Source organism: Rhamphochromis sp. 'chilingali' (assembly GCF_963969265.1).
Source record: "Rhamphochromis sp. 'chilingali' genome assembly, chromosome: 20".
In the NCBI taxonomy this organism is placed as follows: Eukaryota; Metazoa; Chordata; class Actinopteri; order Cichliformes; family Cichlidae; genus Rhamphochromis; species Rhamphochromis sp. 'chilingali'.
The window spans coordinates 10,348,806-10,367,411 of record NC_137947.1 but is presented as its reverse complement, the minus strand read 5'-3'; the positions used below and the strand labels follow the sequence as shown (position 1 = coordinate 10,367,411).

General features: G+C 42.1%; 1 protein-coding gene across 1 annotated transcript in view; it reads right to left on the bottom strand.

Moving 5' to 3' along the window:
* Positions 1-18,606, bottom strand: part of slx4ip (SLX4 interacting protein) — a 32,157-nt gene that overhangs the window by 5,230 nt on the left and 8,321 nt on the right. The window contains exons 3-6 of the mRNA XM_080868591.1: positions 17,653-17,742; positions 17,224-17,350; positions 6,456-6,524; positions 4,862-4,950 (exon numbers count right to left, since the gene is read on the bottom strand). Of these exons, the coding sequence (XP_080724717.1) occupies positions 4,862-4,950; positions 6,456-6,524; positions 17,224-17,350; positions 17,653-17,742 (375 nt within the window). The remainder of the gene's footprint in view (positions 1-4,861; positions 4,951-6,455; positions 6,525-17,223; positions 17,351-17,652; positions 17,743-18,606) is intronic.

The following is an 18,606-nucleotide window of genomic DNA, read 5'->3' as shown; positions in this document are numbered from 1 at the left end:
CGCACGTCACGATACTAGTGACAACATATGACCCGACACGCAAGGGGGAAATGGAGTGATCGACCCGAGCTGCGAGGGCAAGCTGGGGCATTGTGGCTTTGCGCTGGGTGTTGAGACCTAGCAACTCTGGTCTGTGGTGTGGTAGACGGGAATAAAGAGGCCAGACAGAGGGAGGGGAGGCCGGGCAGCAGGGAAGGAGGCGGAGCTGGCGAAATACAAGAGACAAGATACTACAGAGTGTATAAGAGAAAAAAAGAGAGTGGAGCACAACAAAAGCAAAGGCACCCCCTCAGAGTCACACTGCCTGACCTCAACAGTCTCTCCAGCATGCCCACAAACGCAAGAATCCTCACACAGGAAGTTCCACACAGGCTCCTCTTTGTGTCGAGATGGAGTCATGCTACAGTGTGGGCAGAGCTCTGGTCTTTAGACTTTTTCTCTCATACCCAGAGCTACAGCTAACCTTCAACATGGATTTGGGACAGTGACACACATACAAACTCTCATTTCGCCTCCACACTCACACACCCACCCCAACAACAACAATTCTGAGAAAAATGTGGGTGCTATCGTTTGCATTGTAATGCCTTGATATGTATTCTAGCCTGTTTAATATGAATAAATGCCGTTTGAAAATGAACTTGAAAGAAAAATCAACAAGGAGCTAAAGGGAGGCTCTCTGGGAAAGTTTAGTGCCTTTCTGTTCCTGTCGGCACGACTTCAAAAGAGCAAGAGAGTGAAAGAGGAGAGTCAGAGAAAGGAAGAAGCATGAAGAGAGGAAGAGGCTGGATATAGATAGCAAGTAGAGAAAAGATAGATAAACAGAGAGAGCGAGAGAGATTGTGCATAAATTATTTTCAGCAGGGGTCTAGAGGTTGGAGTATATAGCAACTACAGAAGAAATCAGACGGATTAAATAACCTTATAATTATCACAAGCTATGTGGATAAAACGGTAAGAATTGTGTGGGAACCGAGGTGGCCTAATCTTGTAAGGAATGATGCAAACTCTAAATAGCTGGAGAGAGTCCCATGAAAAAGGAGGGAGGGATGGTGGTAAATAAGAACGTCTACCCGCCGTTGCTACCACCTCTCTCTGAGAGAAAAAAAAAGGATTTAACCCCCCCACCGCCAGCCAGTCTGCTCGCCCCCACACAAAGCTGAAAAATGCTCCTCGTGATACAACATGTAGAGCAGACCAACAGTGCCCTCCCTGGCCCCAGAGCTTCCAAAACAACACAGCTTCGCCACAGGAGCTGCAACAAAACAGCACATCTGGATGTCAGATTACAGCGATAAGCCTGGCAAAAGGGCAAGGATAGCAGAGAGAATGATTCATTTGGTTTAAAAGGCTACCAGGACAGATTCTCAGCACTTGCCCCAACTCTGAATGACTCCTGGAAAAAAACTTCAAAAGGATAACCAGCAACAGCCTCCATAAAATACAGGCAACAACCTCTAAGCCGTCCAAGATAAGGTAGAACACAGATTATGTTGGTTATCTTTTAATGCAGCTGCACTCAAAAGTAATGCAGCGATATGGCCAAAAGGTCTCTGAGCTGTTTAAAATGTTGCTGCAAAGGATGACAAACCTTCTCTTGGTGTTTAAAGACAATGCTTATTGATATACAATGCCATATTTATACACACTACAGCTTTTTTGTATATAGTCTGCACAAATACACATGCACATTCATCTAAATACTACTTTAACAATTTTGCTTTGTAGAAAAAGAGCATTTTTCAGTTAAGCTTTTTCCAAAAGCTTTTAAGCATTTTAACATAAAAACTTCAAATAAAAAAATCTAACAAGTCAGCATGGGAGGCTCCGATGAACCATCAACTTTCATGTGCCACAGTGGAAGTCGGATTGTTTGTTCTGGGATTACTTTAATATCTTTGTACCTCACCTAACATATACAAAACCAGTGAGATGCAATCCCATAAAGCAATTTTCCACTAATCTGTCACAAAATAATAGTGTCTCAACTTGAAATCTGTGGTAGCTTGAAATGCTTGAATCCCTCACAGCACTCATATTATAAAAAATGAATTATTCTTTCCACTGGAACTTTTTTGTTTTGATGACACATCTAAGTATACAAAGTCCTCAAACTGGCACCAAGAAACAACAAGAGTATTTAACTGTCAGAGGATGAAAAACCTCCTGCAGAGATATTCGTGAATGCAGTGCACAAATTCCACTCCTCATCGTGCACCCACCCTGCTCCCACAGGGCAAGCATGCCCTGTTTGTGTAGGCTCACCACATCTTCTCTGCAACAAAGTCAACAAACATGCATGGGCACATGTCTAAAATAGGGGACAGTTCTTATCCCCAAACAAGAGTTTCTGGATCCACCCATATCAAAGGACTGAGACAAGTGGTTAACCAAACACACTTCATGTAAATCATTTAAAGCAGTTTAAGATGGGCTGGAATGAGGACCTGTAAGAGATCATAGTCGTGCATTCGGCCTAGGTGTAGAGGAGGTCAGTAGACACTGGACGCTTGGGAACGGACTGCTGTTAGCTGTTGTGAGCTCTGAAGAACAGAGGCGTGCTGAGGTCACGAGTAAACACACAAGCTTGTCCAGAGCTCAAAAGAGGAGGGGATGGGGGGAGACTGGAAACACATCTGTTCTGCCTTTGATCCAAACTTCTGCAGCCCAGCACGCCACTCACCTCAGCTGCCCACTCTGTGCCTGACTAAAAAACAACGGCCGCAATTATAAACACTAGATCTTCCTTCCCATGCTGCCCTCTTCGGTGTTGGTGCTGACTCACAATAGGAGCAAGCTTTTATGAAGGGAAGGGACGTAAATCTTCAAATCCTCTGCGTATGCCTTTTTTCCATTATCACATGAAAACAAAGCAGCATCAATTGCCCAACCTCTGCATAGCAACAGTGGATTCTAGGTGCCTAACAAACAGAGTCAATTAGGCTGATAGGATTTCAGCATTTATCCCAGACATGGCACTCAGTATGTCTGAACCAAAACATTTGCCGGATGCTTGAACACTCTCTCCCCCAGTAACATTTGAATCAAGCATTTCAAACTGGACAATCATGGTTGTTTCTGCAGCAAATGACCATCTGAAACCAAAACAGCTGGAGTTGGCCTTTTTTTTTCCCCCTTAAGTTTGCTCTTTCCCATAGTTTGCATATTACACTGCTAATCCCTTCCTGGGAAGGTTGTTTGATAGAAATAGAATCTCACCTTTTTATATAGCATGCCTTTTCTCTCATCGTGTGTGGCTGTTTAGAAGGAAAATGCTTCTGCTTCCTGACCAAAATGTCAGTTGAAAATATGACTAATATAGAGTGAACAAACTGTATAAAATTAAAATAGAGTACACTCAATGCGGGAGTGAGAAGCTGCCTTTCAGTGATGTCACCTTAGCTCCCTCATAACATAACCCCCTGACCTTGTGAAAACTGCTTATTGATGAGTCTACATTTCCACTGCGGCTGAAGATTTTTGCACAACTAGTCACACAAACTGAATCCTAACAACAAACCTGAAACCTCCCTAAACACGGACAAATGTGGCATTTTTTTTTGAGACTGCCCATCTTGTGCTGTCAAGAATTGGGGGATAAAAGACCCCTTTTTAAACATGATATCAATTCTGACACAGAACTCCAAACACCCCATTATTTATAGACAGCAACATTATACCTTACATCAGTTGTGACTCACAGTCTAAACCTTTTTTTTCCTTTCCGATTTCTGACTTCCTTGGCAGCATTAAAACTGCAAAAACTCCCTTTTTGACAAATAAGAACAGAGTGAGGGATGTAAACAAATTATTGTTTTTGTCATGTGAAAAACTTCAGCCTCTCTGTCTGGTATCTTTCCCTTACAAAGCGGGCTCGAGGTTGAGCTAGTGAGAGCTTCACCACAAGACTCCCACCCTCCAATTCCCTCAGCTTGTACTGTATGAGCCCAGAGAACCACATCCTGAGGAGAGGAACGCAATCGACAACAGTGCCTCCTTGAACTGGAAAATTAGTTACACAATCTGAACTTTTCACTGACGACTATGTTGCGCCACTAAAAATATTACAATCGCTGCTTTCATTGGAAGCCAAACTGTGGAGAGTGCAGAGACATTTCAAAGGGAAACAATAGCAAAAACCCTGTAGAAAAACATCAGGCCACTGATCATGGGATGTGATGGGAGAGATGTCTGTCCTTGATGTGAGTGCCAAGGTGAGAGGCTCCACAGGCTTTTCCCAGAATACTCTGGGGAGTTTGAGATCAAATGAACACTGACCAAAGGACAACTGATTATAATACAGGCGGACAAAAAAAGAACTACAGCAGTAGGTCTTATGGCACTGACAAGAGTTGAACTTGGTCTACACAGCACAGGCTACAGGGAAATACTCACTGAACCCAACTTTATTTGAGTCCAATTAATCAAGGCACGCGGCATTCAACTGCAGACAGTAGTTAACCGAATTCTCTCTTAAAGACCCAAACAATGCACATGCAACCGCAGGACAGAGGGTTTTGTTGTGGTTCTCTTGAGCATGCAAACCCCAAAACCTCATGCTTGAAACTGACAGAGAGAACTAAAGTTCTGCAGGTAAGTAATTAAAAATGTGGGAGCAGGAGCTTTTCAAAAAAGTGTGACTTGGCACCGCTTCACCCAGCCTCCCACGATCATTGGTTTTCCTCTCACTAGGTCTCCTTAAAGCCCATGTAGGTTCAGAGTCCACCCCTTATAAAGAGGATAAGCATATATAAGCGAGAGTGCAATTTGGCAGCACATCCCTATAATAACACACAGACACATGGACGACTTTTTGCCAGGCGACTGGAAGAGGAAATAGAGGAGTATAAACAGCACTCACCGCGGGCAGGCTCGGGTTTCTATGGTGCGCTGAGGCATCTTCTGGACGGCTCACACACACAACATATCGTTCGGGAAACACACGCAAATCTGAGAGCAGGCAGAGAAACAACACAGACCCTGCTGGTTAATAACGTGGGCTCACCTCTAATTATCAGTCAAACTCAGACAGAGGGAATTGTGGTCAATGTTTAATTTTTACATCTACCAGTACCAAGTATTTACTATCCCTCAGACCGGGGAGAAAATAGCAGTTTATATATAATTGCTGAATTTTATGAGCTGCATAAACAGCATGAAATATTAGGAAATTTTACATTAACAATGGCTCTTGGGAGTAATAATACTGTCTCACTGACTTCAGAAGGAAAGATCATTTAAGCCGCTTTTCCAAACAATGTCAAGAAACTCAGGTCCAGCTATATTCCAAAGGTCTCTGCCCGGATGACATGTGACACTAATAATAATTAAATTTATAATATCTGCTGTTTTCAGTTGGGTTTGGGTTCTGCTTGATTGCTCAACAAAAATTTCAGAGCTCATGAAATGTTTCAAGCGAAATTGGAACCTTCAATGAAAATTTCTCAGGACACTTTTAGACAGAGAACTTCTTGGAGTTTGGAAATCTAACTTTTCTTCGAAGGACCCCGATCCCAGTTCAAATTTAAAGCAAACCCAAAAGCCTTCTTGAAATCTAACAAGTAGATTGACAGGGAATTTGCAAATCATATTAAATAAGAGGAATTTAGTCTCAATGACCTCGTAACTATTCCTTTAATGCCAACCCCTGGACAAACTTTACAGTCTTTGTTCCACCAAATGTCAGCTTTTCCTTCTTTATTCTTTAAAATGTTGGCATTGTGGAGTGAAATTTAAGTCAGCTAAATCAGAATATTTCACTGCATTCTGACCAACTAATTACCGTAATATAGCTTTAAGAAGACCTATTGTGGTTCAGCCTTGAACTCCTTTTAAGAACGTTTTTTTGTAGCCGTCTCGTCAACCACGATAAAAACTTTTCACCATCCATTTTATAGCTAATTGATTTTTTTTAATGATCTAACCACATATGTACTGCCAACTCAGTGGACCAAATTACACAACCTTTGACCTCAGGAGACCGAGTCTAATTTGATGTGTAATGGACCTGCTGAGAGAAGCCGTCATCTCAGCCAGCAACAGGTCACCGTTGCCTCAACAGCCAAGGCCTGGTCCTCCCCCAAGGAGCAGATATTAACTTTACTGACAGGAAGAGAACCATGTTGGTCCCATGAAAAGGTGGCCAAGGGTCACAGGCATTAGATGAGCCATGGAGATAGATTCTCACTGCCCTCCACAGACAGCTAAGGAATCCTTCTCTCTCTGCCTCTCTCAGTAGCCTCTCAAGGGAACCACTTAATGGCCGCTTGTTCTCAACAACACCCCGATCAGGTAGGGACAGGACATAAAAACAAGTGAGGGGGAGAAACATCAACATGCAGACCACAGATGCCTCACTCATTCTGTGGGAAATTTGGCTGAGTATAAACCCTTGAGAGGTCTATTTCTGAGTTCTAACTGGGGATGGATTTATTGAAAACATGTAGGTCACTTACCCTGCTTGACAATACATCTGAGACTGGAGTGTCGCTTCAGAAAATTGGCCACCAGGTTGAATTTTTCACCTGTATAAACCAAAACAGAGAGACAGTTAACATAAAAGGTTGTATTACCTATTTAACAGTGGGCACATTTTGGTGAGACGGTGCATGCTTTGATACACCGATTACAAACTAAATTCTATTTCCCATCATTACACGAAACAGCTGCAAATGTTATAGTGAGACTAAGTGGTTAAATAATGGACACACTACGTGAGTATAAAGCCCCTCGTATGATGAGTTCCACAACTGGCCTTACTGCTGTCACATGCAGTAGAAGAATCACAGTAAAGTTTTAAAAAAAACACACAAAAAAACCCCCACAGCATTAGGGTATTTTGCAGCAATATAGCACACTCCATTAATGCAGATAACAGTGCTGCACATGGCTCCATATGCTTGGAATTTTCTACTAACTTTAAGTTTATGCTTGGTCTAAGGCACAGCATGCTAAAACAAGCCAAATTATTTATCGAGTGTGAAACAATTCATTCTCCTTTAATTTAAAAGACCTTCCAGTTTGGCACAAGCACAGAAACCATTTCTGGGGTCTCTGCTCTATTTGTCATGGAATGATTTCATGGTATGTAAGATGTGCTGTGCAGAAACAGCAGCTTGTTGCCTAATCTGGCAGGAATTTGTTGACTAAAAGCAAGGGCCTGGCTAACACGCTATGCAGTTGTTCTTTGCAAACAGACACACAGTGCTGGGAAGCTGACCAAGCCAGTTCATCCTTTGATATCTTCTTCGTACCCTTTTTGTCCTCATAAGAAAGTGAATGTGAAACTTTAACACCACCTTCCTATTATTTCTTATTTGACATTCTCTCTCATGTGTGGACATATAAAAAAAACATTTTCTGCAAACTGTCTGGGTTTGGGTTGTTTTGTTTTTTCCCCCGCTTCAATTAAAGGATTACATGTCTTCCTAAGTTTGAGAAAATCATGACCTCTTGCACTTAAGGCTCTTTCAGAAGTCCCTGGATAATCTCAAATGTGCACTGTCATCAGGCTAAAAATGAGGCTGTCTAGATTTCTGAAAAGCTGCTGTTTTGGAAGTCTTTTTAAATCTGCCAGTAGTGACACTAACGGTCACCCATCAAGAAAACTTGGAACAACTTGGACAAGTCTACTTCAAATAATAAACTACAACTAGTTTCATGCCCATGTCTGTGAAGCCTGTTGGTGCATTATTTCATGACAAACCCTTTACAAAATTTAAAAAAGAAGGTGTATCACTGTTAAAGTCCACGATCAAGCAATGGCTTTATGAGTGAAACTACAGAGCATTTACAACAAGGTGCAAACCACCCATTACACTCAAGAACAACAGGTCCAGACTAAAAGACAGTTAATGCAATACCTTTGTTAAATCCCCTGAATTAAATCTGAAAGTCTCCACTTCAATCACATCTTAATTGTTTAAATTAGAATCCAATCTGGTGGTGAACAGAGGCAAAACTACAAAAACAGTGTCAACACTTCAAGATATTATTGTATATTCTTAAGTTTACTACCCAGTGATTGATAGCATCATGTCTGGTTTCTTTCTGTTGGTGCCTGCGGTATAATTAGCAACTAGAGTCAGCACATCAAGAATAATATTCATCATTAGAAAAGACAATACCAACATAGATTATGAAACACAAATCAAATCAGTCTGACATTATAAATATAGACTAAAATCCATCAATCGTGAACTTCATCACAGAACCTTGGAAACTGGACGTGTGTTACTATGAGTTACTGTGATACTAAGCAATTACAATCAGTATTTTAATGACAATCAGGGGAAATTGTTACCCATAGGCTACAATCTTTTCAATTTCACCTTCAGGAATGCTTTTTACCATCAAATGTATTAGTATAAATTGAGCCTTACCAAATTTTGTTTTGGAAAATGTTTAGCATCGTAACTATGATTTGTGAACATTCAACAGAATCTCTCTGCAAGAGAACAAAACCCAAATATCTAACGGGCACAACTGCAGGGTGACTTTTAGTAGTGACATTTGTGAGATCTGTAAAGAGCTATTTCTTCACTCAAACTGCATATTGGTTAAATATTTTCTTACACATTACATCACATTATTTGTTTTCAAAAGTTACATAATATTAATTGTGTGAAACTAAAATGTTTCTTTGGGGTGATGAAAGAAGCTCAGCTTACCATAGCCTTTATTTCTGTACAAAACTCTTGCTCCTCAGGCCAAATGATTTTTTACACAAGCCATCAGTGGATGACTAATGTCTTGGGACCAACCCAGTTGTCTCTTTGTCAGTGAATAGAATCTGTACAGCTCTATCTAGGTTGCGCAGGCTGGCATTAAACTCTGCTTCTTTGCAGCAAAAAGCTCCTTCCTAAAAGACCCATAAGACCATGTTTATTTATAAAAAAAAGAATTGTACTAATTGTTTTATCAGCCGAGAGCTTGCAGTTCTGGAAATGCGGCACACTCAGCATGTATAATAATGATTTGTTTTACTGGCTATGTGCCCCCATCACAGTAGGTCTGCAAGAAAACAGTGATTATAATGTTCAATTGCCAACATCGAGCTATACGGGATTACATCCACTTATCCATAATGACAAGCAGATAATTTGGTAGCAAAGCCTTTACAGTTAATGATGCCTAAAATGTATTAGCCACACAAATTAGCATGGTACTGTTACCATGCTAACACACTTTTTTGTGTGTTGGAGCCCTGACTTCAGGAGATGAGGCTTGAGGTGAGGAGACATAATGAGAAAGAGATGATGAAAATATGCATGTATAAATGTTAAATGGGCATAAATAGTTTGAAAGAATTTTTTTTTCCTATCAAATAACCTAAGAAAATTATTTACTATTCCTTTAACGTGGCTTGCTGTACTTTAAGCTCTAGCCGTCTTTTTGGTTTAGATACAATGCGCATGAGTACAGAGCCGAAATAAATTTTTTAAAAAAGTCACTGTCCTTCCTACTGACTACACTATACTTGGTGCACATCTCTTTGAAGGAGGACCTCCGTGCTGGTGTTAGCTTTAATGTAGGAGTACATATGGTACTGATAGTACTCTCACTAAATTGTCTTTAGAGTTTCCAGCCTTATAAGACTGTTCCTTTAGAGTCTGGTGCACATAAGGTATGTAATGTAATAATAACGGATAAGTCAACAGTCTTTAAATAGATTGCCATTAATCCCAATGGGAAATTGCATTAACACACAGATTGGGTATGTTGAGCATGTCTGTATTTAACAGCAGAATTTCTTTATCAGGAACAAAATCTAATATTGTGTTTTTCCCTAAATAGCAAAGGAGCAAATCATTTATCACCCACTGTGGAATGCTGATCTGTATCTCCGTTTTGTTTTCTCTGACTGCTCTTAGTCCATGAGGAACCAGGAAGCAAGCATCTTTCTTTGCACTTTCATGACTCTTTGTTTTTGGAGGCTCTGATTTAGCCCTCTTAGCCGCTTGTCTAGCTGTACAACTGTTCTCACTGCTTTCCCTTGGTGAGTTGAGCTTGCCAATTCCCAGGACAAACTTGACAGGGATGTCTGGACATGGAGTTGGGAACCAGTGCAATGCCGCGGCCCGAGACATCAGCTGTTGCTCCAATGTTGAAACGTCCTGCGCAGCGCAGAGTTGCTCTTGGCCCTCTGCCCAGGTTCTCTCGTGCTAAGCTTACATTCATGTTTCTCTCTCACAAACAGTTTGCTGGTCCCTCCTCTGGGAATAAGTGGCCCCTTTTTGCGGCAACTGTGGCCCACAGTGGTGCAATACTCAAATCTGCAGAGCAGAGACTTTAAAAGGTTTCATTTGTACTTCCTTAAAAAGAAGATGGCCTTGCTTAATTGTTTTGAAATCCAATGCACAACAATATTATGACAGGTCAAATCAAACAATAAAAAAGCTAGTATGCCATGTTTTTAGAAATGTGGTAGATAATATTTTAACCTCTTGTTTGGAGAGACTTCTGCCATCTTGTAACATACCGCAGAACAACTGCAGAAGAAAGACCAATGCTAGAGTGCTATGCTTTCGAAACACACATACACACACAGTGCAGTTTTCACCACTTCCTGGGAAAACAATGAGAGGAAAGAAAAGTCAACAAACCAGAAGGCGCCCAGAGTGAGTAGGACTGTAAAATGGACCAGACAGGAGTGAGAGGCATTCAGACCAGGGTCAAAGGTAAGCACCCATGGAAAAGACTTCATTAACTTCAGTCATATCCTGAGGAGATCATTAAAACACCCATAGAAAACACAGCATACTTGGTCTTACCATCGGCATTTCTAGCAGCCTGTCCTGTGGTGACGAGGAAAACTTCAGTTTTTTCTCTCTGTGTTTACAGACTCTTAAGTTACTTGATTATCCAAAACTTGGATGCATCCTTGAAACCAATTTCCACAGTTTAACAAAGATTTTATGTCAAATTCAGGCTCTTGGGGGGGGGAAAGAGCTGCTTAGTCAGTCAGTTTAACTGTTTCAACTCAAAATGAACAGAATTCTACAGGCCACAGTATTATATGTTTAAATTATGCCTGCACTGCCTCAAAAACAAAAATCTGATTACTGCAGTGGTTGCAAAGGCACCGATTTCCTCCTCTAACCTAATTTCTCTCATTAACATATTCTTAGTGTGCATGTAAAACTAATGACTGCATGTTGGGAGAACTGTAATTCCCACGAAACCTCTTTACGAACAGGAGTTGAACCAGCAGGACACTCAGACACCAGTGCCTGAGAATCCTGATCTCCTGACATCTCTTCTTTGATGTAGACCCCCTCCCTCTGTCCTCAAGTGTGGGTGGAGAGTCGAGGCTTAGTGCGCGAGAGTGGGGTGGAGTTGTGAGGGATGAGAGCGCATGAGGAAGTTACCCATATGTAAGTGGGGGCTTTCCTGGACATCACTCTGTGTGTGTGTAACTGTAACTACGGCCGTAGCAGAGAACTGTGCCTTATCATCCCGCACAACTTCCACCTGAAACAATATTTGCACATGAGTGTTCAATTTAACATTTGGGTGACCCCTTCATCGCAGTTACAAAATACGCCGCAGCATGGTAGCTCAGGCCAACCCATAATGCAGCATGTGAATAAAAGTGGTGGGGAGCATTCTGAAGTGCAGAACAATTACCAAAGGGAAAAATATATTTTTCAGGAACATAATCTGATGAGAGACATGAAGTCACAATACAAAATGTCGTGTTCAATCATCATTATATCTTAAGTAGCTCGCGAGGTTACAAATTTCCCAAAGTGCAGTCAAACGGAGCATTCAGAGTGAGGAAGCAATCTGCTTAATCTGCATTTAAATAAAATAAGTGCATTTTGGGGCTTTGAGTTATGCAAAGTGTTCACTCTTTAAAACCAGGGCTGAAGTCTCATTGAAAGAAGCCTCTCCTACCTGGAATGTCTACCACTGTTTATTGATAACAGGAAGGTACAAAGTGAGTGAGTGAAAAAACAAAACTGTTTTCCTCTGACTAGGTCTGAATCTTATTATAATCTGTTGTAAATAGTTAAATGATGTAACACTACATGAACTGGAAATGGTCAGCGTGCACTATCCACTGTATTTGCTTTTGTTAAAGCCATTGTCGGCAGGCTTTTCTGATAAGCTGTGTTGGAGGTAGTGTATTACAAGGTAATGCATTGCTGCAACTCCACTTGTGCAACAAGGGGAAACGTTTAAGAGCGGCCTATGACTTGTGGGTAGTAGATATACACATTACTTGGAATTTGTTGCGTAAAAATGCAAGCGTGTTACGCTAAAGTTCAAAGATCTAGTCATAATCTAGAAATTTGTCATGATATGCTGTTTTATGTAAATGTTAAAGTTATACTGCTGCAATTTAAGTGATTGTGGATTAACTAGAAACTGTTACTTTATGTACAATTTGAAAGTGTAATGCAATATTGTTTTCAATTATGACCTCACCAGTGTTGACAAAACACAGTGCATTAGGCAAACTACTATAACAACACCTGTCCATGGAAAAAACAACAACAAAAAAAACAAAACTCAAAAGCACGTGACATAAGCCCATTTCTTCCAAAGTGAAAGGGCACGAAACTGCTGTTCTCTGACATGTTTTAGTAATGCCTGCAACAAGGCATTCTGGTCAGGCTGAACACTTAGCATGAGTTCAACAGAGTGTGTGTGTGTGTGTTCCGTCTCCCACACCAGATTGTGGTAAAAGGGAACAGTCACATGAATGTGATCCATGCTCAGGCTAAGACTCAGGCCCTAATTATATGGGAAAAGAGTGTGGTGTGACAGCTATGGTGGGGATTGCGGTTGTGTCCTAAGAGACTACAGCTGACCCTGTGGAGAAAGTGAAGCAGGGAAAGTGGGAAAACATAAAAAGACAGCATTAGGAGAGCAGAGAAGTGCAGACATGGAAGGCAGAGAAGAGGCGATAATAAATATAAATGCATAAAATGTAAGGGGGAAAAAAGAAAGACAAATAAGAGAAGTGTGCGTGTTTGTGAGAAATAATAGGTAGTGGGGTTAACAATGGAGTCGGACTGTCCTATGTGTTGCTGCTGAGTAAGGCTAGAGGCTTAGAGAAAGGATTTAAAGAGCCACAGCAACACCACAAAGCACCATGGGGAAGGGGCTTGCCTGGCAGGGGCCAAGGGAGGGAGAGCAAGCAGAGAGAGAGGTGGGCTGGATGGAGCGGCTACTCTGATCAGGATCCATTTCCAGCCTAGGCCTTGGAATTCCTTTGTTCCTGTCACAGGTCTCCGTTTCCCTCTTGCCTTAATCCCAGCCTGCCTCACGCCCAGTAACATAGAGCAGGGCAGGTAACTAAACCACACAGGCATGCTTCCCTATTTACAGACGAGTTCCCACATAATAGTTGCTAATATAAATAATAATAGCTGACGTTACATTACAAACCAACAAAGTGTGTTAAATCAGACCGTCACCACTTAATGACATTTGATAAAAAGTCTGCCTCAAAAGAAGCATCACAGTACTAAGCAGAAAGGTTTGCATCCAGGCCGAACACTCTTCAAAATGATCCCAAGCAACACGTGCACTGCTTTGTATATCTGCACAGAAAATGTCATATGCTACTACAATCCTATCCTAATTAGAAACTCACTGTTGGGCTGTAGATCTTGAAATGCATGGTTAAGTCAAACAACAGTTAAATCAGAGCTGAGTAAAAGTGAGCCATCTCCCTTCTTGTCCCTGAACATCCTCCGCAGTCTTTATTGGAAGGGAGATGGTCATTCGTAAACACATTCTCCAGCAGTAAAGCTATCCAGCAACACTTGTGCTTTTCCTGCATTGGCCGTGTCCAGGCTGCCTTAAGCCCCCTTCATAGGCCTGCCAAAAGGAGTCAGTGGTACACTGTGCAGCACTCGCAAAGCCCTCTCCCACGGCTATTAGTGACCATTCATCTGGGGAGCCTGGGAAAATGCCTCTCCAGCCTGCCGTGGCCATGGGGAAACAGGCTGGCAGGTGTTCCCTCCCTCTAAGCCCTGGCACCTGTGCAGGGAGAGGAAGAAGGAACCAGCTCATGGGTTCAAACTGACTCTAGGTACCATTTTGCCACAGTGCCTCTAAGTCCTCCGACTGGTAGCAGGACTCCAAATGCCAGGTTAAACCACACCTGAGCTCTGCCTCACATAGGCAGATCAGTGTGCCTATTTCAATACCAATGGTAGACAAAAGACATCTGGCAATGTACTTTGGGAAGTTGAAATGGCACGTTAACTAAACCCATGTAAAATGGGACTTCTCAGTTTACACTATACCCATAGACACATACATATTGCTATTATGGTCTACAAAATCAATATTCTCTTGAGTGGAAACAATATGAGGCAAGAAAGTGCAGGATCATATTTAATCCGGTAAAGGAAAAGGAAATACAGTAGGTGGTGTATGGCAATCTTTTAGACAGTCTGTATGTTTTTCCAAGTCTGTATGTTTTTAGACAGCATGATGATCAAGGTATTAGCATCTGTCATGAATTTTCATGAATGTTATTGTGGATAGTCTTTGTTGTAGCTTCTTTACTCGAATAACATTTTGAATGACAAAAATGTCATTCAAAACACAGAACATATTATGCACCGATTTTCATTTTGTAATTACTATGAGAAATGTGGGTGTGTTGAACACGGTCTACCAGTGAGAATGCATGAGGCCTTACTCATGCTCCCCTTCCCTGGACTTTTAAAGTCTACCATGTCCATTCTGCAAGTCCAGAGCCAAAATGCTTGGTGGGAAAAGTTCCCTCTGTTCATCTCTCTAAAAACATAAATAAATCACATCACTGTGAGCTAATCACGAAGTCTCAAGTAGCCTGTATAAAAAAAACGAGAGGGGTGGGGGGCCGACAGTTGGAATTGGCTTCTGCAGCTGAGATTTGTAGAAATGGCTTAGATTTATGTTGACAGAAGACATGAGATAAGCCGCTCTCTGACTTGTTCACTGGGTGCTATACACACACATATGCATTCAGCACAGCGTACATACATAAATACCATAACTCACAGAAAGAAGTCCGATACAGACACTTGTGCTGAGGAGTCTTGGAATGCTAAAAGCTGTTGATGGCTCATTTGAAGTGCCAACAGCTGAGACTGTTACGCCGTTCTTACTGCTGTCTGTTGGCGGAAGTCCCTGTGATTTTACACTGGCACCAGCTCAAACGCCGCCTCACACAAGACCCACAAGCCCCCTCCCGCACCATCCCACACATAGCGCAACGGTCCATCTGCCTATTCTTGGCGTAGACATCAGTACTATCCTGCCTGACACCTTTCTCTATATGCAACTACATGCACGTGCACATGTTTCATCGCATGTGGCTCACCCCTTGATATCCAGGACCATCCTGCCATCAAACATAAAACAAACAGATGCAAACAGGTCCTCTGCTAAAACAAAGAACAATCTCTCCAACAGTCTGAAAGATTAATATCTACCTCCACTGCTGAATGGATACCATCAATACTTAATACCCTCCTGTGGTTTGCTGGGTTTCCCTCCCTAAGCCTATAGTCTGTCCTCCCCTTTTTTATGGCTCCTGCTTGCATGCTCACTTCTCACAGTCACAGCCTCAGTCTTTACTGCTCAGCCACCTCCCTCACTTGGGACAATGAAAAGCCCAAGAATGTCATTACACTCACTTAAGACCTTTAATAGGACTAGAGAACATGAACTGTGTAGGCCTGTTTGAGGCACTATACCTTTTCATGTTGTAAGAGGGGAAAATTCTCTGATATGCTATGGAGTCATGTTCCACTGGTTACATTCTTTGTGGTGAAGCTGCAAGGAGCTTAATCATTTTTACATGCATATTTCACTGCTGAAATACTGATAGTCCCCTTGTTCACACTCTAAACTGTGCACAACCATTTGGGGTGTGTGTGTGTGTGTGCGCGCGCACGTGGAGCCTTAGTCTACGATCACCATCATTAGACATGTCTGTCTCTCGTCAGTCTGTCATGGGAAATATGAGTCAGGCTTTTCAGTAACCTTACACTGTCAGCCTGTTCACACCTAACCCAGGGGGAGGATATGTGTCTCAAACACACTGTACAACTTCTGATTCACACTCTCTCTGATGCATATGAGCACCTGTGTGCACGCACTGTCGTACTATATCGGGACTATATGGACAGAAAGTTGAAAAATGAGTACATATACACAACGTGTGAAAACTACGAAAAGGTGGTAGGACTAAGTGTGCGTGTGGGTGTGTGTGTGGGAGGTAGCGTGAGAGGCAGAGCTACAGCCGCAGGAGAAACTTTATGGGGCCGACTGCCCTGTAATCCCACTCTAACAGTCAGGCTTGCCCCGCTGAGAGAGCCCAGTTTAACTGCCCTTAACTGCTACCTGTGACAAAACCTGTCTGTCTTACACCACACAGCTGGAGGTTCCTCTGATGCTTTATAGGTTTATAGTGCTTCAAAGGCATGCATGTGGATGGCTGGGGGAATGTATCTTTTCTGCATAAACAGGGACAAACCGAATCGACTTATGTAAATTTGTGCATAATTTATTGATATTTACTGTACATACTTTTTTGTGTCACAGCAGCTGGTTTTTGATGTTATCGTTTAACTACAGGCGCAGATAAACTCAGACTACCCAGTGGCGCATTAAACAGAATGATAATAAACGTTAGAAGTTTTAATGAACATGCGTCTTGCGCATACAAATGCACCTGAGACCTGCCAAGTCAAACACCACAACACAATATAAAAACTCCTATCAGCTCTTGCCTTTACAGGTCACACCCTGGGCGTAGGGAACCACCATGTCCCAACTAGTTCTGTTGTCTTTTCACCCACTCAACAAGGTAGCCGTGAAATCCTTTCCTGTAACTTTGTTTTGTAACCCAATTTGCATTGTGCGTACAGACTTCAACAGTCTGCTTTGTGTGTGTAAGTATGGTACTGCGTTCACAGCCAAAGTAAACCATTTTACTTATCCAAGAATTAACGACAGACACGCCTAGGAGAAGGAAAGGGAAGACGTAGATGACGTCATTAGAATGAGCAACAATGATTTCAAAACAGAATAAATACAACTGGCACATGACAATTAAAACCAGTGCTGGAGGAAAACAACTGAAAAACACAGTGTTGTGCTAAATAATGGATTTTAAAGCACTAAATTATATAAACTGATAAACACTGGAATATTTGCCGCTAGAGAAAACAATCCAGTATAACGAGGGTCGGGATAATGGGGTTTTACCTTCCACAGAAAAGGCTGAAGCTGATGCCAGCTCCTTCTTCTGTTTGGGCTGTCTTCTATTGCGGAGGAACTCGGTATACTGCTTAACCCTCTGGTCCACAGAATCTTGAACCAGGGTTGTAACCTCCTAAAAACACATATTTAATGTATGTAAAGTAAACATATGTTGAATTGGTAAGAGAACACAAAATTTGATTTGGCGTAACAAGTAAAGTTTAAAGTTCAGATGAGGCAAAGATGATTACTGAAATTCCACATGTGGCTGAGAGGGAGATGGGAACAGTTCTCCAACAATGAAAATAGACGAGGCTCAGAGTCATTTTAGATTCTACGCTGCTTCTGCCTTTTGAAAAGGTCTCCAGCAGGAAAGACGCCATGTATTCCCTTTCACACTTAATAACAGCCACGCCCATCTCCCCATGTCTGTACCTCGATGTGGCTCGTAGTGAACCAGCTAGTGTCCTCTTGGCCGCCCAGGGATAGAACGTGGAGATCCACCAGCACAGCATAGTTCCCACACTGTAACACAAAGAGGAAGGATAGCCACAGGTTGCTGAGGGGCATTGAGCTCACAGGCAACAAAGGGAATCAAAGTGCGGGTGATTGACAGCGAGACAAACCACAATGACCCCCTGTGTCCTCAAACATCACCCCAGGCCTCTCACAGCAGTCCGATCCCTCCTTTTTCTCTGTCTAGCCATCTCCCTACCAATCTCTTTACAAAAAGTATGGCCCCGTTTGTCTCCTCATATTTCCCCTCACTCAGCGTAAATTATATCTGCAATACAGTGCCTGAGGACACAGTAAGCTACAGGAAAATCTAAAGATGTACCATAAAAATGAGGATTATTATCCCAGTTTGTATCAGAGAGGTAATAAAACCTTGTTTTTGTGTGTGTGTTGCAGAAAGAAAGGAAAAGAGCAGCAGGGTGGATTCCTGAATCACTATGTCCTTGTGACAATAAGCAATAAGGAATAAGGAGGCCAAAAGTGCCGCTGCTGTTTAAGTTGCTGTTACATCTTTCTCAAGCTAGCCTGATTATGGTTTACACATGAGTGCAAAAGCTGCCCTCTGCAGAGAGCAAATGGATGTGAGTCTCGTGTGAACTTAGCCTCTCCATGGTCAAGGAAGTAATGGATGGACTGAGACCACCCACAACATGACACAGTGGAGCAGCGAGTACTAAAACCCAGAGTGATAATGCGGCAAAAAGCATTCATGAGAATGACGGTGCAAAAACACTAAGGTCACGAAAAGCCAAAACCAGACACTGACCTGAGGATCACATTGTGGAACTTGAAGAGTGTGTAACAAGAGGAGAAGGATCACTGGATCATTCAGTAACAGGGGAAACTGGTGCACACTGAAAGCTTTGTTTTTAA